Raw genomic sequence first — 20,154 nt, 5'->3', positions numbered from 1 at the left:
AGAGCGTTTTGGGATCGCTGAGAATTTCTTGCCAAGTGTCGAAGTAACAGGATAAAATATTTGCTGCTGATCGTTTTTTTTTCTTCAACGTGTACAGAAAGATGAATGAATGAAAATAACTTAATGTTCTTATTATGTTCGTAATTTTTTTCTGCAATGTTATCGAAATTTTCAGCTGTTGAGAAGTGTCTTCAAATTGAGGTGTGGACAGAGCTATTAGATATATGTGTATGAAACTTTATTCCAAAAATCAACTCAAAGATGTCGTTTCTTAGCGTCAAAAGCTATCTCCCACAACACTTCCGGTAATGTTAACTACTGGTTGCCGTGATGATCAACCACGGCTTTGTAAAAATGAAAACACTGACATCTACAAGATAAACGTAAATATTTCTTTAATACTAGTTGTAAATGGTCAGCTAAAAGAGCATCAGGTCTGTTCAAACTCTGTCTTCTGGATTCAATCCTTAAGACTCTTTGATGTCTTATCAAGTTCTCTGTTCCTAGCTTCAAGCATAAACAACATGGTATCATACTACATAACATTACATGAATGATAAAGCTCTTTTCAAAATACATAAGTTATGTATCTGTATATATTATTGTTGAAGTCTTAACAGTTTTAAACATAATATTTGCAGGTGGCTTTCTTAAAATGAATATAAGTTCGAGTCTAGTATGGTACTAGTATACATCTGGATGTCACATCCACAGTCATGGTAGAGTAAGACATAGCTCTGGCCTATGGGTACATCCATTGTCATCATATCATACCTACGAAACATGTACTATTCTTTGACATGAAACAGCTACAACAAGGCAACCAGTCACTTGGCATATTCTTATAATTCTTATGCTAAAACAATACATCGTTATTTGTTTATTTAGACCAAAGACTTGAATTGAGTAGTACATCAGATGCCTTAAGGATTCAAGACAAGGGGACAGCTAGGCTGTCATGAAGTCAAGCTAAGGCCACACCATCTTAATTTTATGGATGACAACCGCGCGCGCATTGATTTTCGCCTGTTCTCCCAAAAAAATCACCTCCTCCGAGGCTCCACGAAACTCCGGAACTTGCCAACTCATATTGCTGCAAAAGGCCAGCATTGTGCCGGCTTCTTGTAAAACTTGTTATGTACTACCACAAAATACGAAAGCATCAAAGTTCACAAGAAAACTTGGGGCGTAATTGTGGATTGGTATGTCATCGATGGTGGCGAGGGGGATGTTACGTTTACACAGTACTAGTTGTAAGAGAGACTCGTGGCGGCCTGCAAGTACTGCCCAGACAATTTCAAAGACGTCCTATCCAGAGTGGCTCTCAGACGTTTCTTTTGCTACGATGAGAGACATGGGAGAGGACTTGAGGCATTGGTATACAGGCCTCACAGCGAGATTTGTAAGTGTGAACTATGGAATGCTTAATATGGAATTCATTGCCATATATGTTGAAACTGCCCTTTTGAGTATTCTCATCATAGACATATATCATCCACAGTCCTTGGAGTTGGAGCCACATACCTTCCATACTTCTTTGATCGTTCTTAGCAATATATTAATACATCGATCACTTCAGCTGAGTCTGCTAAGATGAACAAGACAACCTACATGTACCTCCTACAAATAAAGACTTGCTGCTTGTTTGATACACTGTTCTGTGGTTCAATTTGCATCACCGGATTTGTAGTCCTGTGCTTTAGCAGCATTTTTTTTCTGGATTTTTTTTCCCCGCCCATGTGCATTAGTTTTGGGGTCTCCAGAGGATGTCATACATAATATTAAGATGGTGTGGCCTAAACCGGACTCAAAGCTATGGTTGCAGTTGATACATGTGGCTGTACAAAACAGTTTCCAACATTATGATGATCATGATACATAACTGTTATAGATGTATACCATTTCCATTGCTTCATATTCTCAAACGATATAACATTCATCAATATTATAGGGGTCAAGTTTACTATTTAAAGAAATGGATGAAATTCATCCATTTCTTTAAATAGTAAACTTGACCTTAGACTACCCCTATGATTCCTCTTTAAAAATAGCACACTTGGTGAATGTTTTCTATAGTGTGAATCATACTGATTTACATGTCAATCTATTTACACTTGTACATTCAATCGTCCAGTCTCTTATATTGCAGTTCCCTCTCAAACTGTTCTGCAGTTAATGATCCCTGTAACCTCTCACAGTTTGGGTTGAAGACAGAATACGCACTCAGCTCCCCTGGACTACGACCCCCACTCCTCATATTTACATACATAACATAAAATATGGACAGAATTATATAAACGGCTGCAAATCCCATTTCTATGAAGAATCCCAGCAGAATGAGCCACAGGACAAACTTGAGGAATGTTGGGTTGGTGAGGAGGGAGTTATGCTGGCCCAGGATCCTGGTGATCAGGTGTGGCACTCTCAGGCGGCTATTTCTGTTCACCTCCTGTTCCTGGAAATAAAGGAAATCCTGTCTGTGTAAAAATAGCCTTGTGTAACACTCAGCACCAATGACTTGAGCTATAGTGCAGAAAATGGGTGCAAATATTGGTCAGATGATGATAAAAGCATGAAACTTGGCACGGATGTTTAGTACATCATAAAGGGCTTCAGCATGTCAATTTTTGTGCTTTTTAATACCACTGACTGAACAATTGTAGCCAAATGTTCACCAATCACCTGGACAACTACAATATTTATAAACTTTCCATCACATAATCACAGTGACTTCCTAAACAGATTTGCCTGATTGACTGCTGGTCATGTCTAGACAGAGTTTAGAAAGTTGCTGCATCACATCCTTTTCTTTTTTGTTAGTTTAGTGGGTAACCTCAAACAGTCACTTTGGTGAGATCATTGTTATGTTACCTCAGTCCCATTATTCCCTTTCCTACCCGAAATCGTGGGAAAATGTCTTCAACCCCCTCACTTTCTGTACCATAATATTATTCTAGGTGTTTTCCTCCTGACTAGAATTACTGGTAGTTGTGTTGAAATAACATCATAACGTCCTGTCTACATCAGCTCAAATTACAAGCCCTGATAGATAGTGAACCATAGGCATTGTTTCTCATTAATACTTTGTTATTGTACTTCTGCATCTTGTAAAAATCCTGAAGTCTTTAATTATGGTTAATGTTATATCATCAATACATGCTGTCAAGATGAGTAACATACATTATGATTTGTTGTTTTATACAAAAAAATGTCTCTTGCATTCCTAGTACATTTTACTTGTATTTTTGGTAGCACACACTTCGTAATTCAAATAAAATTCAAAAGCCAATGGAGGATGTCTACTATTCTTTTACATTATCATGTAGTTAGCTTGGAAACATATTAAAGTTAACGCCATTTGCTGGCTGCTGATCAAATTTACAGCATTGAGTTTTTTCTTAGCAACTGACTGGAAATCCCTTGACTATAAAGAAATACATGACGTAAGGAAGGCATAGTTGTCCTGGGAAATATGTCATTGTGTAAAGACATTAAGAAAATAAATCAAAACAGGGCCAAACATCAACAACAATTAGATGAACGCTGTTTTGTTATTTACTTCCTGTGGTGACGTCATTGTGACCTCAGAGTACGTCCAAAACAACAATAGAACTCCAAACATTTCTGGGAAAGACTGCAGACCGGTACTAACAAGCACTTCTGGTCAAACTGAACCTCTTGACCAGCTATTAAATTTCACTTAGTACGTCATCAATGAACAGGACAACTTCAACAGAGTACCAAAACAAAACCCTTCGATGACGCGTGGCAGTTTATCGTACGGATGTTCTATAACGCAATCGTCGACCTGGCTCAAACACAAGGTTCCTCAATTTACTTGGCATCGGAGCGTCACACACCTGTGTGCTCCCTTGCACAATTCCCACATTTCCCCAGAAGTTCCGTTTCTGTGTTTCCTCCCTGTACTCCCGGGCTTTCCTAGCTCGATACTCCGCCAACTTCCCGTGGATGTCAGCTTCGGTCGCCATCTTCTCAACGGGCGGACTGGTCCAACATAAAATAGGTGAGTCGAAGAATATGCAAAGCGAGATATTCTCAAAAAAAATTTACATATTGATTGTTTAGTACTGACTTTATTATACTTTATTATAACAACACATTTCTAATATGTCTATTTGTGTCAAAAAGCTATATTTAACGGTTTATGGAGTTTACGCTACCCCGGGAATGTCTTGGACTACTCCGGTGAAAGGTTAATATTAACTTTACATATTCATCTCGGTCCGGCGGCAGTGCGGGGGCGGACACCACAGGCAGGGAGACTGGGAAGTCGGGCCGCCGCGATTCTTCGCAGAAAACTGGTTTCTCTACCTGACGGCTCGGTCGTTAGCACTACAATCAAGGTAAGCCCGTGATTATCTCCTTCCTGTGCCTCACGGGTCGGTTGTGTTTGTGGGACAGACGTGTGACTCAGGTCTGGCGGTCGGCAGCTCGACTGGACCCGCTGCACAAATTTCTGTCTGCCCGGGTCTGTTTGTCGAGTATCCGCCTCCATAGTAGGACCACTACAGAGGGCCTGGTCTTTCTATAGCAGGTAAAACATGGAGCTTTCTGTCTTATAAAGCTAATCGTTATACTAGTTCCTTAGATGCGGATCTAAAAAAAAGAAATCTCATATAAATTTGTTTCACGGGTTGTTGCATAATCATTGTCTTACTCTTAGTCTTGAGTTGTGAGTCATAAAATATTCGACACGGACCAGATGTCGGTGTGGGTAACGTTACCACCTCAACTGTTGGGCGTTAAATCTTCCATTTTCCACTCAAGGTTTATAATAATCTTGAGGGAATAGCGCCTCACAGAATTGAATTATTCATATTCTATGACTAACTGTTATGATATGACAAACGTTGAAAATGTGTGATGTGTCCTCTGTCCGTTTTTGAAATAACGAAACTTCCTTTTGTTGAGCCATGTCAAGTGATGCCCGACCTAGTTATAAGTCAAGAACGGGTTGATTATATACAACGACTTTAGTAATAGCATTAATATATAACCGTTGCATGTATAACGTTATAGTGTTGTTTGATGACAAGAGGGAGTGTTCTTTCTCAAGCTTTTACTCTTTTTTCTTCACAATTTAGGAAATGATCCGTTTTAGGTAACGTTAACCAGATGATCTGTCACTCAACTTTGTGCGTGATACAGTCATTATTCAAGACTGCTAGATTTGACACTGATGACAGTTCTTCATGGTAAAGGTAATTAAGCTAATAGATATCTTGTGTACATAGTACAGTAAAGACTATACTTACCACAAGACAGACAAGGTGAAACTTTCCGTAGCTTTTCACAAAAGATCTTGGTCAAGTTGGTGTGAAATGTTACATGGTGTATGAAGATATTAGATTTCCGCTTAAATCATTTAAGGTTCTTAACAGTTCAAGGATTTGAATCAACTTCACAGTTGAAAGATTATGGATAGAATGAAATGTGCTCAAGGCAAAACTCCATGTACTATGATACGTCACTTTGTTGCATTTTAGTTATTCTTGGAGTCTAGAGAGAATTGCTTTGTTTTGTGTTGTAAATTTAAAACTAAAGCCTTCAGGCAATGACGACTATGGTCAGACCGTCAGACGCCTTCCTTTGTGTCTTGTCCAAACCTCTGCGGAAGGAGTGGCCCGGTGACGTAAAGGTGTCATTTTTGAGCTCCTATGGGTATGGAAATAATCACGCCAAATGAAGATTATGGTGTGTGTTAATTGTGGTGTAGAAAATGGGATGTTCACTGCTTCCTGGTCCTAGGAATAGGATTTACTAGGAAAGATTATGTTGCACATGTGTACTTTCAGCCTAACCAGCAAGTTACGTTAAGCTTGCTTCCATATCTACCCCTTGAAAATATATATATTGTTAGTATGAACTAATAAATCATTTCTGTGTCTTACAGATGGTAAAGTCAACATTTTGTATAATTTAAAAGTCATTGATTAAACCCTTTCCTTCAAGAAGTCTACATTCTAAATGTTACACCTAGTGCCTGCTGACATGCCATTTGGTTGGAATAGAACCAGTTTATGATATATTGGCAATAGGAATAGATGTTATGCTTCCAGTTGCCAATAATTGCACCAGTGATAAAGTTGTAATATGTAGTAAACTGTCCCTGTAGCATTTAAAGGTCCCTCAGTTGTACCCACTGTCACTGGGTCAAACTGTTGTTCTTATGAACTGTTTTTATGAGTAAGTGTCATGCAGTTTGCTTGCAGGAAGTGTGACCACCTTGCGGTCACTGTTAAAGTATCAGGTATCGGTCTTCTCAGGTCGCCCCAGGTGGTACTGTGTACAGTTGTTGTGACTTCAGTAGTTTCCTGGTAGATTTCTTAAAGGACTGAAGACATGTCTTGAGATTGCCTTGTTTGATATTGACAAGACGACGCTCTCGTACAAAATGCACATTAAAAGTTCCAACTAGGACACGCACCACCAGGTGCTTTCATGTAATTTCTTGGCATCATTGATGGAAAGTCATTTTATGAATTGAATATTTTCTTAAACTAGTAATGGAATGTTTGTGGTATTGGTTGTTTATTTTTCCGTTTCATCTTCCTGTGGTAAATATGAGATTGATAAACTTTAAAGTCTTTAAGATGTGGCCAATGCCAGTTTATAACTGTCTTCAACAAAAGGTGTCACCCGGCATAAAGCGTGCGTCAGCGCGTACGTCATTCTTTTTGGAAACTTTAGCTTCGGTTCAACGTCCTTCTTCGGTTTGTTGACCTTGAGTCAACAGTTTTGGGTGGGCTGCATTGTTCAAACTGGTGTCTTAGTTACATGGGTATTTGCATGAGAGTCGTGTATGCCAACAAGTCAGTCCGTTATTATGGTCACCACATGGGTAAACAAGTTCAGGTCTTACGCATGTTTGAAACAGTCAGTTTCAAATTCAACCAACTGGTCAGGACCAGTGGAAACCGGAAGAATTTTCCAGAAAAAACTAGAAGAAGTGCCCCTAAGGCCTATGACATCCGGTGTTGTGACATCTAACCAACAAAAATATAGTTGGTCTGTGAATTATAGCACAAAATTGTTACCCTCCTGACGCATTTGACAGTTGGACCATTATTCATGGCAGTTGGTGAGTTTGGACTTTGACTAATGTGTTGCGTGTTGTCCCCTTGTGTGAGGCAACGTGACAATGTACAGGTACATGTACTTGGAGATCTGCTCCTTCCTGCTCAATTTGAAGGTACAATGTAGCTTTACCTTTATAAATAAGGTAATACTATTATTAGGACTGTGCCATTGTTACCATCTTAGTGAGGGAACAAAATGTTCTATTTAGTATGTAAGTAAAATGTTGTATACATTATTTTGTATATATTGTGTCCATACAGTCCATTGGTACATGTAACTTCGCTACGTCTGTTTTTTTGATGGGACAACTAGAGTATAAAACTTGACAATCTTTTACAATTGTTGCTGTATTCTATCTTTCAGTAGAAAGTCTGCATTTCAAGATGGCGAATCAGAACCTTGAGAATCAGCCCCTTACTGAAGACAACGGGAATGAAGTCCCTCTCCCAACACGGCGAGAACGAATCCCGCTCCAGAGGCTTCACATCGAGCAGCGTCAGTCGGACAGCTCCTACGCCACGTCTGACCTGGGACGACAGAGCAGCATCAGTCCCACAAGCAGAAGTATGTTTATCCAGTAAACAAGTCAGTGATCAGGTTTTGGCCTGCTGTGTCTACTTTCTAGGACTGTTGTAAACAAGAAGATTTAAACCAAAGAAAACTGTGGTATAAAAATCCTTGAGATGAGATTAGTAGGTAAGATTGAGTGATATGTGGGCACGTGTTGTGGTTTAGTTTTTCCAGATAAAGGTCTAACTGGTTTCCTCTGGCCCTGCTGTTGTATACAGATCTGGAGCTATGTGTATACTCTATGGACAAGTGTGGCCTTCAGTTTTGCCTGGATAATGGCAAACACACCACAGCTGGAGAGCTGAGTAAGCTGGTCCAAGGCAACATGGATCTCCCGCAGCAGGCCTCCGAGATCTTCTGCCTGTGGCTCACCTCACCACTGCTGCGTAAGTATGGGTCCTGTGGTCCTGCCTCTCAAAATAAAAGGGGTTTTATATCTCTGCATTCACTGCCAGCTGTTAGCATTAAAACCATTCTACCAATAACACACACTTATAGTGTGACCTGTATAAAAGAATAGATTTCCCAGTTGGTTGGCATAAAAACAGAAAATATTAATGCCATCAAGGGAGATTTTATGGAATGTGATCAAGGAAGCATTCAAAACAACAGCTATTTGGAGGAGGACTGTCCCAGCTCTGCTTGTTAATTTTCTCATAACATCGCCAGGCCTCGTAAATAGGGCAGAGCCTATACAGCTTGTTGGGTAAATCGTTACTGTTGAATTTAGTGCACATTTTTACTGTTTCTTTCTTTCTAAAGTTTTTCTTTCAACTGTCCTGGTCTCAGAGGTCTTTGCTAGATGTTTTTGTAATGACTAGACTAAGTCCTTTCTCAGTCTATATGCTGGTATGTAATTCCCCAGGCCAAAATAGTCTGTCTGTGGGTCTCCCAGACAGGGATGTAGAACAAACATATTTCTTGGCACCACATTTGTGATGTTGCCCTGTGGCGTTTTCTTAAACTGATGTTTTCAAAACATACGTTCAGATGTAGGCCATAACTTCCCCCACTGCTTCCTCTAACTTCACCGTAATCAGATTGTCCCATCAGTTCTTCCACCCCACACCCAGATACTGACCCAAGATTGCTTCACTTCCCATGTGAGCTGGCACCCAACCCCACCAAGATTCCATTTCCAATAAAGCAGTAATGTTATCTAGTTCCCCAAAGGAGTCTTACTGGCTTATGAGACGTGAGGAGATTGATTTTTTAGGGTTCATAGATCTGACGGAGTGCGCAGAAATATGAGTCATGATCGTAAACTTCCAGGATGGTATAAGAGCAGTGGAATTGGTTCTCAGTAAATATCTCGCCTTCATCAAGGAGCCAAATTGGATCTCCAGTAATGATATTAAAGACTTGGGATAAAGGGCTTGCCCCTTACACCAGCCATATGGAAAACCGCAGTAATTTGTCATTCTGGTCTAAGTACATATTTTCTCTGAGTGTGCCCACCATGGTATTGATTTTGTAAGCCAGCATCACCAAGCAATCTTCCAAGCCGAGATGGAGTTAAACCAACAGTCATCGATCACAAGCCAGCCCTGGGTCAGCCACAACCCTAGCCATTAGGTCTACTCAGTCTATCATACATATTGACCTTGGTCTCTTTGGAAAATATCCTTACTGAGTTTTCAGTTGGTCAAGTTTGAACATGTACAAATTCATGAGCTGACGCTGGATATTCCACAACCTTGATCTTTTCACATCCATTGTAAAGTATACACATCAAAGTTGTCTCCTATAGCAGACTATAAGAAGGGTAGCAAATACAGACTTTATTGGCTGTGCCCAATGTAATCCCCAAGAAGATGATGTCACAAAAATTGCTTCCATTTCAAACAGTCTGCTCATTAATATAGAGTGGAAATCAGAGTAGCATTACAGTGATACAGCATGGGACCAGCAGGTTAATCAAGTCCTGTGCATAAGTGGCCTGGCATCTTGTCTCCATCTGTACGCTTGTCAGGATGGGTGCTGAACATGGTCTCCACTGTCTGACTCATTTTGTCTCCCATGTGTATCTGTGTTTTCCTTCCATATTTGGATCTTTAGTGGCCCTTTGGCATGGGTGTTTTGAGTGTACAACTGTACTACATTGAATATTATACAGCCCCAAAGAAAGCTTTAAATGAGTGGAAGATTAAATTAAAGGCAGTATGAGTACAAAGAAGAAGAAAAAAACAACTAATTTTGTCCTGTGCCCTTCAATCACCATCCATGTATACAAAATTTGTATGTCTGTTTTTCTCTTTTCTAAAAAACAATAATTGTTTGGCCCTGAACCAACACTCCTGGGAATGAGGACATGTAAGATAATGATTTTTTGGCCTTTTTCCAAATCCTTACAATGCCTGTTACCCTTGGTTCCTGCTACACAGGATGTTTCAGGTTACCGCTCCTTAGGTCATGGGCTTGTGCCAGTGACAGGCATGATGCCAACATTTACATGCATCAGTAAATATCTGATAGGGACGGTGTCCCTCCTTTTAATTAGCGCAAGGTAAATATATAGTGGCTTATCCGAACAGATACCTGTTTAGCTGACAGGAAACTGATATACCAAATGCTTCATGGAAAAAAATGAAGTAATGCAATGCTAGTACATGATTCAGGAAGGAATCTTTGTTCCAGATTAATTACTTTGCCTGAAACATTATCATATGGGCTCAAGTTTTCATCAGATAGAATACACAAATATATTTTCATGTGGTTTTCACCTTCGACTGACACGCAGTGTTTTTTCTTGCAGAGCTGCAGTTGAAGCCCCATCACAAGCCCTACAAGCTGTGCAAACAGTGGTGTCAGCTTCTCACCAAGTTTACAGGTGCTAAACAAGAGGACATTGAGAAAGGTAGGAACCTTTCATGTCAATCACCCTGGAATTGATAATGTTAGGATTTACTACATGATATGACGCATGTGCATTTGTTACATCTGAAGGATCACTTTGTGAAAAGTGCAGTCAAATGGTTGTTTTCTAATGGGAGCAGACAAGGAATTGTGCACCTGTGTGAACATGTTTTTATTATGTCAGGTAGACTTTGTTGGCAAACTTTAAGGTACAGTGGGAAGAAAAGACTTGTGGGGAAGGAAGGGAGTAGTGAATATTTCCCGGATGTTTTCGTCCTTTTCTCTTTAACCCACAGTACTTCCTCCTTTAACAGACAAAGCAATAGGGTTTGGTTTCTGAAAACAACTGGTACAACAAGTTTTTGTCAGGAGCGATAAGCCTATGTACTTGACTTCTCCCTTGTGTGTGTATTCTCTCTGCTGTGCCAGCAGTATAAAAACACAACCTTTGAAAACAACCCCCCAGGAGGGCACTCAAGGCCATCCTGTGTCTAAAGTCACGTAGACATTATGTACAAGATTACTGTTACTTGATTGATTGAATCAAGATAATAGAGTAAGCTCTTTACTCGAAAACAGAAGGCATTCAATGGTGTATTACTTCCACTCTCTCATCTTTTTTCACCAACTGAGGTATAAAACCTCAAACGTGAGGATAAAGATGGGCTTCTTTTGAAGGGCCTTTAGTGTTCATGCAAATCCAGGCATTAACGGCCACTGAGACGGCATGTTGCTCACTGACAGGGATGAAAAATTACAGTCTGAAGGCGAAAAGCGTACTGCTTCCATGGGAAATTGAACTTCAATATTTCTTTTACCTTGACTGCGGAATGGGTCCAAAGGAGTAGTTGCTTCAATTCTTCAAGTAAAATGTAATTACTGTGACTCCATTAGTCAGCCAGGCTTGGCAGTATTTTTCCCTCCAGTCACAGTCCAGTGTCTGGAGTTAATAAAATCTTGCCTACCGCACCATATATGAATGAAAGAGTGGGTGGGGTGAGGGTAATGGTGGGTAACCATGAAGATTGATCAGGCAATCTGTTCCTCTTAGGAATACAGGGAGTCAGGCTTAATGTGATTTGGTTGGTGGTTGGGGTTTATTCTTGCACTTGCATCAGTTTTTTTACAATCATCTTGAAGGCAGTTAGAAATTGTGAGCTACTAATATTTGCTGTGGCTTGTAGTTTTAGAGCAGAAATCAAATTTTTTTATCTTTATTTTCAGAACACATTTTCCAAACTGATATATATCAATATTAGCTAGCTGAGATGATGTAACAAAAGAGACAAATTCACTCTAGATGTAACAATTTTTCCTGTCGCTATACCTGACAAAAACAGGTGGTGGTTTTGCCTATAGATATTCACCCATACCACAAAAGGGTGGAGGCACTTTTATCACATCCTGTTAGGACTGACAAACCATTTCATTTCAGACAAATAAGGATCAAGGTCTACAAACTCGTGCAAAGTTCAGTGAAAAATACAGATAGCTGTTTGTTAATCCCCAACTCAAAGGAAAAGATGTCTTCCTTCAAGTCTCAATTGACTGTACACATAACCCATTGTGTCCAGTTTTATTATCTGAGCTCACATGACTATAATGATTACTACCTGAAACCTACAGTTACGACCCAACCCACCCATTCACCTTCCACGTACCTGCCTTTTGTTCTGTGAATACAAGTACACAATGTCATGCTTCTAGGGAAAGACGCTAATGGTGGTGATTTTCAGGTTTAGCTTCCTCCTGTGAAATGTCACAGTTCGACAGCATTCAAGTAAGAAGAAATGGCTAATAGAAGGCTATAATTACCCAGATGTGGACATAAGGTGTGTATTTGTCAAGCCGTGCCCATCCCACTCATTTCGCCCTGTTGGGTCAACCTTATTGTTCTCAGTGCAATGCAAACACAAAGGTGTGGAGAGCTGGTTTACATTGACAATAGTATAAATGGGTCCGTTGACCCCAAAGGTCGACTGTCTATGAGGTCTTCATTTTACGGTTGGAAGAACTGATTGTCAAGGTAGAATAGCCCTCGTGAGTCATGCTTACGCGTGTCTCCAAGCTATTCCGCAGATAAACACACTAAACACAGCCCCTCCTTCACAAAATATGGCATATTGGTCACGAAGTTGTGTTGATTAGAAAATCCACCCAAAGAATGGAATATACAATCTGTACATGTACGTCTGTGGTGTGTGTAACTTTTGGAGAAAACAGGATATGTAACTTTTAACTAACAGAAACTAGCAGCACTTACTTTTAACATGCCTCAGGTAAGGCATTGACATCTACTGTGTATGATACGTAGTTGTTAGGATAGATAGACATCTCTTAACTGCTGGTATGTGTTTATCAACGGACATCGGAATTCTGTAGTTTCCGAATATTTTCAGGACAGAAAGACGCCACACCTTAAGATTGCTTTGACATCCAGACTATTTTTAGGGATTAGAATAGAAGTGTGAATGTGTGATAGTCATTGTGACATAAGTGTGTGTGTACCTTGACCAGGGGTCTCTGATTCATACAAGGAGATAAGTTATCTTGCCTGTCTAACTCTAAGATAAAATTCCACAAATAATTGTAGCTTCGTATGGTTAGGAGGTTATCAAGGACTGGCTCTTTTTACTTGTAAGATTGTAGATTGTACACAGAAAAGACAATGGATGTATTATCTAATAGCACTTTCAAGGATTGATTTTAGATTTAGTCCAACCAAATAGGTATGTACACAGGCATTTTCCTCAGTAACACAGTAGAAGTTCAACTTTATTTGATTCAACTACTAGTAAATTGCTATCCTGCTAATCTATGCCTTGTACAAACCTGAAACTACACATTAAGTACATTGTCGGAGTCCATTTACAAATAAGCCCACCACTCCCCTTCCTCTATGTTCCACCTTCTGTTCTTTCATTCATACTATCATCATTCGTAAGCATCAGGAACTGATGCATAGCAGCTGCAGACATGCGTAGCTAGGTATTCATACTATCGTTTTTCAAAATGTCTTTTTAATAAATCTGTGTCAAACTATTCAATAAGGTAGGGAGGACCCATGCAAGCCAGTCATGGTGGTGATATTAGTGACGTCAGAATGAATCATGCACCACATGGCCAAGCATTGGCATTGGGCCAAAACATACAGGCAGTGCTATGCAGTGTTGAAGTGCCCAGTGTAATAATGAAAAGCTCATTTTAGAGACCATTTAGAAACATTGCCAGACTGGAATTTCTGTGGGTGGAGGTTCGATTGGCATCAATCTTAACTTTGGTCAGGATCAATATATCACCAGAAGGTACCTCTCAACTAGATAGAAATTAAAGTCCGGTTGAAAGCAAACACATGTCCAGGCATTACCAGGGAGGGCATTGTCAAATCGGGGCTTGGCTAGCTGGAAAAAAGAATTTAGCATTTATTCTTTTGTGAAATGTAATAGCTTGGCCATACTGTACATCAGATACTTTATGTTGCTTCTTAACCAGCCAGCCAGACTGCCTGTGATCGCACAGCACAGATATAGACTAGCCTCCGATGCAGACTCCTCCCGGCTGTTTTCTTTTTCAAGTTATAGTTTTTATACTATCACATTTAGTATAAAAACTGTAAGTTGAAAAAGAAAACAACCGGGAGGAGTCTGCATCGGAGGCTAGATATAGACAGGCTTATTTTCACCACTGAAACACTGCTGATTGCTGTAGTGAGACTAAATAATGAATGATAATGCCTTGTGTTACATACCTACAAAAATGGGGTCCAATTTTCTGTGATCAATTGTAATGAAGTCAGTGGAAGGAAAATATGTCAAATGAAATATTCATTACATGGAACTTCTGGAATGGTGTATCTGAAAGAGAATGTGTCTTTATTTTCTGTAAGCGTAAGTTAAGAAGGCAGGCCATAGGTCAGGAAAATTGATTTCCTTCGCCATGCTTTTTTTTTGTTAAAATAAAAAATGACAATATACTGTTTTAATCCACCACCTGATGAGTAAAGATGTTAGACCAATAACTGATGTGAATCTAACAGACAGCTATTGACACTTTGCAAACTGTGTGCAGTGATCCGGGTCAGCAAAGGTCTACATGCCTTAACACTAGCTTCTAATTCAATTTCAAAGGTTCCCATGTGGGTGTAAACAACATTAGCATGTTAGTACTTCCAAGAAACCATTAGGTTCATAGGTACATGACCTTTACTGTTGGAGTGGGAATGGTAGGTGTATAACACAACCCAACACCTTCCTATATGTATGTAAGCCCTGATGTTAAACAGATGTTCTTACTACAATGGCATTGAAGTATGCGTCTACCCATATGATTTTCTCACAAACATATCTTATGAGCTTAAATCACAAAATCCCATATTCAAAGACATTTTGCCCCAAGATTAGCATCTGGTTATAAGGGGATAATACCACCCTCTGGGGTTTTAGGTCTTGTCTGTGTTATCCAAATGGCCATCTCCAAAAGAGTCACCTGGTATACTCAACAAAAGGTAGCAGCGTTGTTTGATTGTTAACCAGGGCAGGTGACAGGTAAAATATGTTAAGTGGGCTAAATATTGATAAGGCTGTGGACTGGACAGTGAGAAATGGCCTGAGCTCCTGAAACTGCCAGGCACTGTCTAGATACCATCTTACATGTCAACCCCCTAACTGCCCATCTATACAAGCCACAAAGATAAGACTATTGCAGTGTACAAGTGCTGTGTGCCAACATGTTATAAATTCTCAATTCATTTGCATACCATAGGTTTTTGGTTATTTCAATGAACATTTGCAATTAAAATATATGTAACAAACATAGAAGTAGGAACCAATATGGAGTATATACTCTTGAATTTGTCAGCTGTGTTTACCAACAGATGTAGTGAAACAGACTAACTTGGTATATATTATAACATAACTGTTTTATCATTTGACATATGTTATTTTCATGCATTTCATGCAAGGAAGCCTCAGAATCAATAATTATTTGCTGATCTTAGTGAAACAGTATGACCTTTAAAAGTAAAATGATACCATTTTGCAGTTCCATTTTCATGTCTGTATCCTGACATATTGTCTTTGTTCCCACAGAGGAACCCATCCTGTGCTACCAGAGAAACTGCTTCCTGTCAGTGAAAGATGAAAAGAGGGTAGGCTTTGTCACATTTACTTCTTCTAATGCATGTTGCATTGTATTTTGATGGAGGAACAAACTCAGTTACAGTAATAGATCAATTCTCATGCCTGAGTTTTAGAATGGGAAATGCCTCACTGACTTTGTAGTACATAGTACCTTGCCACTGCTTTCCATAGAGATATCATGACATCTTGAGTGACTTTCAAAGGCTTGTTCTCAGTGTACAGCATAGAAAATGATTCATAAAAATGCAAAGATGCACATTTGAAGGCAGTCATGCATGCTTTTATTGTACCAAATTTACAAGGTGTACCCTCAGTACATGTACTTGAAACTGACTTACCTGGAGTTTCATTCTGCCCATGACCTGTAGATAACAGATCCTGCCATCCTCCATCGCTTGTTTGATGAGGCGAAGTACAACATCCTGGAGGGCCGCTACCCTGTACCAGAGAACGATGTCTACTACTTTGGAGCTCTCCTGTGCTTTATTGAACATGGCAAGTTTGACCCCAACATCCACCAGCCTGGTTTCTTCAAGTGAGTTTTTTTTCTTCTTTTAATCATAGTCAGTTAAGATTATTCTTGTGATCTGCCTAGTTACTTATGTGAAGTCTTGCAGAAAGGATATGATGTACTTCCAATTTGAGGATGTTCAGATGGGCTTTGTGTGTCTTCATAATATATGCACACAAAACTTATCATGATATTTGTTAACGTCCTTCTGCAGGGACAAGATATCGGAATTCCTTCCTGGCCACATGTGTAAGAACCGCTGGTCTTTCCCGGGACGTTCGCCACGCGCGATGAACGAACAGAAGCTCCTGGAGAGGTACCAGCACGTGTCGGAGGCCACGCACATCACCGACCACAAGGTGGAGTTCCTGAAGAAGTGCTGGGAGCTGCCGTACTATGGCAGCGTGTTCTTTAAGGGGCAGATTGAGCGACCCTGTAACAGTGTGATCATGAGGGAGATGCCGGACAGACCCGTACATGTAGCTGTCAACAGGGAGATGGTGCACATCGTGGACCTGGAGAAGAAGGTATGTTATTCTTGAGATGGGTACTTACATGGCTTTAACTATCAAAATTAATAACCTATAATCTCAAGTTCCAAATTTTGGGTTGCCTGTGGTTGTAATAGGCCATATACCTTTACTGCATCTTTAGGATTCTTTAACTACAAAATGTATTACACTACCATCATTGCACAGAATTTTGTGAAGGAAACTTTTTGTTGGCACTGTTTGTTAATTGTTATATCCTCATCCCCCTATCAAGGCTATTCTGCTGGGGCTTGCATACGATGAGCTGTCGTGGGAGTACACAGAGCCATCGGTGGACCGGCCCAATGGCTTTCCGTGCCTGTGGCTGGAGTTTGATGCTGAAGAAGACAACAAGAAGGTCAACAAACTCCTGCAGATCTTCTCCAAACAGGTAAATGATGTAAAAAGGAACTCTTGTTGCCTCTAGAATTTGAAATATATTATGTCCACAGTTAATTCAACTGTTGGTGACTTAGGCTACTCTAGATGAAATTTCTATTTGATTCTTTCCACTTTCATTTTTTACTCAAACCGCTATTCTGTTTTCTGCTTGACAAATAGTTTGGGCCTCTTGCTTGACAGAAGTCATGAAGAGGCCCAGTAGGTGTGTAGGTCTCTACTATATCCTTGATCAGAAACATTGAGACATTTTACTGACTTTCCACAGGCTGTGATGATGGATGCCATGATAGACGTTTGTGTGGAGGATCTCAACAGGCGAGACATCAACACCTCAGGGTAAGCCATCATAAATGTGTGGTTTCCAAACATACAATACAATACAATACATACAGTGACATGGTATAGGCAAAAAGATGGAAATATATTTCATATCAAAATGTTGCCAATGGTTACATTACATATTTATATATATAAGTTGCCATTTTACATTTCCTAAAGATGGTGAATGTTGTTTTTTTGTTGAATATAAAAATATAGATGGTACATGTTTTGTGCAGTCTTGTAACTAATACGTTGTTGTTCTTGCTGCATGTAGGGCTCTACCCTCCCAGTTGATGAGCCGACAGGCCAGTGTGAAGCCATCCCTGACCAACAGATTTGACCGACTCAGCCTCTCTACATTCAACGATGAAGGTATGTTATACTACCTTCCCTTTCTCCTCAGTCAATATAATCTACAACACATACTTTTGATTTACTTTGTTCATATACAACATTTACTTTGTTTACACTGAGAGATTTCTAACATTAATCCTTGTATTCCACAGGGGAAAGGATCAGCAGCTCAGCCGCTGTGAAGAGGCAGTTCTCTCTCAGTAACCCGTTCAGACGACCATCCAAGTACCACCACGCCGGCAGAGACATGCCTCACATTGTCCGCCATTAGAACACCTCGACTCTACCGGCATTGTGCTACAGTAGTTACTGTTCTGTACTTACAGTTGTTTGTGCTCTAACTATTGCTTCAAGGCTGAGAGTCAAGTAACCAGCCACAGAGCTGTTGATGACCTGTCAGAAGGCCTGTTGAGGCATGGCTGGTTTTTGAACCAGCACTAGAGAATGAGGAGAAAGTGTGGACATGTCATGGAAATGCCCCACTATTTAAAGACAGATTAGTGAGTCTTTTAGCCAATGGTGCTCAAGTCTACTACATTCGTAGCACTGCTAGTGTAAGAATACCAGGCATATGGCTCTATGTGTCTTTTCTCTATCTTCTTTCCAGTTTGAAGAATTGTGAAATGATGGTTAGACTTCAAAATAAGTGTAACAGTGAAATATATGATGTAGGACAAAGAGAAAAGCATGGAAAGTGCAGCTTATAACTACAAATCATTTATTTGAAAAATAATCAGTAGCTGATAGTTAAGAGTTAGCCTACTGTTTACTGTTATGCCAAGTTGTAGTCGAGATGAAATGCTGAAAAGAAAATTAGGAATTAAAAATGTGAAGAATACAAAATGTACTAAAATAGGAAAATAATAACCGGTAATCGATAATCAAGATCATCAAATTGTACATAAAACTTGAAGTTTGTTGTAAATATTGAATGAGGGTTGGCAAGAAGGAACTTGTAATTTTGGGTGAAGAGTTTAGAATGTACAGAATGGACAATATACGTCAACAAATGCTGAGGTGAAATGTACAAAGTGTGTGGGATGAAGATGGGTTGAGCTACTTAATACAGTGGTTACTGCTGTTGGTTGTTGACATATGATAGACTTGGAAAGGGAAGCCAATGTTTATTCATGAAAGTACTTAAATTGTGGTTCTTATTGAGATTTTTTTCTTAGTGAGGCTTGAATTTGATAAGAAAGTCTTATCAATATAGCCTTGAAGTCTCTACATAATGTGTCGACATACTCATAAATTAATGATTTATTGGTGCCATTACCTTCCCAGTATCGAATATTTTAACACGCCCACAAAATATACTCGGAGTGGAACTTCTGGTATACCTTGATGTAAGGTAGATCGATGATTGTGGAGTTTTAGTCATAAATGTTTATTTTTATGTCTTTTGATAGACAATGTCCCAGTTTTATATGTACATGTACAAGAACATTGTCCTCACATGTAAGGCTTTCCAACTTCATTGCTAAGTGTTAAGGAAGTGTATAGATATCATGTATTGCTAGACATAGTGTACATCTACATGTGTCTGTGTAACAATGTCCAAGTGTATATGTTAAGAGTCACTGCCATTATTGTCATGTTGCAACAGAAATTTTACATATTACTTTTAGTTTGTATTTTGTTTGTTGTCAGCAAACTGGCCTACATATGTAACATTTTTCGACCCATGACTTTGTTTAGAAATTATGAATAGGCTCTGCTTTGTGCTGGTTTTACACTGTCAGAAGTCTCTGTACACTGCCACTGTTCAGAAGCTACAAGTTATTGTTGACTTAAAAAGTCTATTGAGTAACTTTCTCTACATGTACTAGCTACAGACTGCCAACAGTATCATTGATAACTGGTATAGGCAACCGTAGTCTACATGTATTTTGTTTCAAAGTTTTTATTTTATTAATGGAGTTGGGAGAGGGTGGGTGATCTCCATAAAAGCTAGTGTGAATTTTATGGGCAATGTTGTAAATGAGTCAGAAAGGCATATAGATTAACATTTAAACAGAAAAAAGTTGGTATCATTGGTATAATGACCATGCAGAAATGTCTATTATAGTGCTTTTGTCTAGTTGAGTGCAAAGGCAGAACAATTTACAAATCAATTACTCTACAGTGATGTAAGCAATAACTGCCGTGTATATAATATTGAGCTGTACAAAATGTATCTTTGATAACAGGTTGACAAATTGATTACATCAATCCATCCATCTATACAAGAATCAAACTTATTACATACTGAATAAAAACCTTCAGGCATGATTTGAATTTGTTGTCATTTCTTGATGATCCATTTCTGCCTTTCCAGAAATCTTTTTGCTGTTCCAAACTTTAAAGGTACAGATGAAATAGATTTTTACAT

General features: G+C 39.4%; 2 protein-coding genes across 7 annotated transcripts; one reads left to right on the top strand and one right to left on the bottom strand.

Moving 5' to 3' along the window:
- Window positions 1-378: 378 nt before the first annotated feature.
- LOC136432953 (SAYSvFN domain-containing protein 1-like) lies at window positions 379-3,989 on the bottom strand. The gene is made up of 2 exons (XM_066424634.1): window positions 3,861-3,989; window positions 379-2,455 (listed from the first exon to the last, which is right to left on the bottom strand). The coding sequence occupies exons 1-2, from the start codon at window positions 3,987-3,989 to the stop codon at window positions 2,123-2,125; spliced, it is 462 nt and encodes a 153-aa protein (XP_066280731.1). The 3' UTR covers window positions 379-2,122.
- LOC136432949 (FERM domain-containing protein 8-like) lies at window positions 3,909-20,054 on the top strand. 6 transcript variants are annotated; one of them, XM_066424628.1, is made up of 12 exons: window positions 3,909-4,024; window positions 4,255-4,364; window positions 7,468-7,665; window positions 7,890-8,057; window positions 10,427-10,528; window positions 15,615-15,673; window positions 16,034-16,200; window positions 16,391-16,703; window positions 16,942-17,097; window positions 17,374-17,444; window positions 17,704-17,801; window positions 17,936-20,054. In XM_066424628.1, exons 3-12 carry the CDS (start codon window positions 7,485-7,487, stop codon window positions 18,052-18,054), a joined length of 1,434 nt encoding a protein of 477 aa, XP_066280725.1. In that variant the 5' UTR covers window positions 3,909-4,024; window positions 4,255-4,364; window positions 7,468-7,484; the 3' UTR covers window positions 18,055-20,054. The 6 variants fall into 6 exon arrangements, with proteins under 6 accessions (XP_066280725.1, XP_066280724.1, XP_066280727.1 ...); XM_066424627.1 differs by having other exon boundaries at window positions 7,465-7,665; XM_066424630.1 differs by lacking the exons at window positions 3,909-4,024; window positions 4,255-4,364 and adding an exon at window positions 4,395-4,555.
- Window positions 20,055-20,154: the final 100 nt, after the last annotated feature.

The sequence above is a fragment of the Branchiostoma lanceolatum genome, chromosome 4 (assembly GCF_035083965.1).
Source record: "Branchiostoma lanceolatum isolate klBraLanc5 chromosome 4, klBraLanc5.hap2, whole genome shotgun sequence".
Taxonomy (NCBI): domain Eukaryota; kingdom Metazoa; phylum Chordata; class Leptocardii; order Amphioxiformes; family Branchiostomatidae; genus Branchiostoma; species Branchiostoma lanceolatum.
The sequence above is the reverse complement of the archived record's forward strand: the minus strand, read 5'-3'. Positions and strand labels throughout refer to the sequence as shown.

Bases quoted from the DNA above. Each gene is read 5' to 3' on its own strand.
- LOC136432953 (XM_066424634.1), bottom strand. From the start codon at position 3,989: ATGGCGACCGAAGCTGACATCCACGGGAAGTTGGCGGAGTATCGAGCT. The intron at 2,456-3,860 runs GTGTGTGACGCT...CTTTATTTCCAG, and splicing joins TTGTGCAAGGGAGCACACAG to GAACAGGAGGTGAACAGAAA.
- LOC136432949 (XM_066424624.1), top strand. The intron at 7,666-7,889 runs GTATGTTTATCC...TGTTGTATACAG, and splicing joins CATCAGTCCCACAAGCAGAA to ATCTGGAGCTATGTGTATAC. The intron at 10,529-15,614 runs GTAGGAACCTTT...TTGTTCCCACAG, and splicing joins ACAAGAGGACATTGAGAAAG to AGGAACCCATCCTGTGCTAC.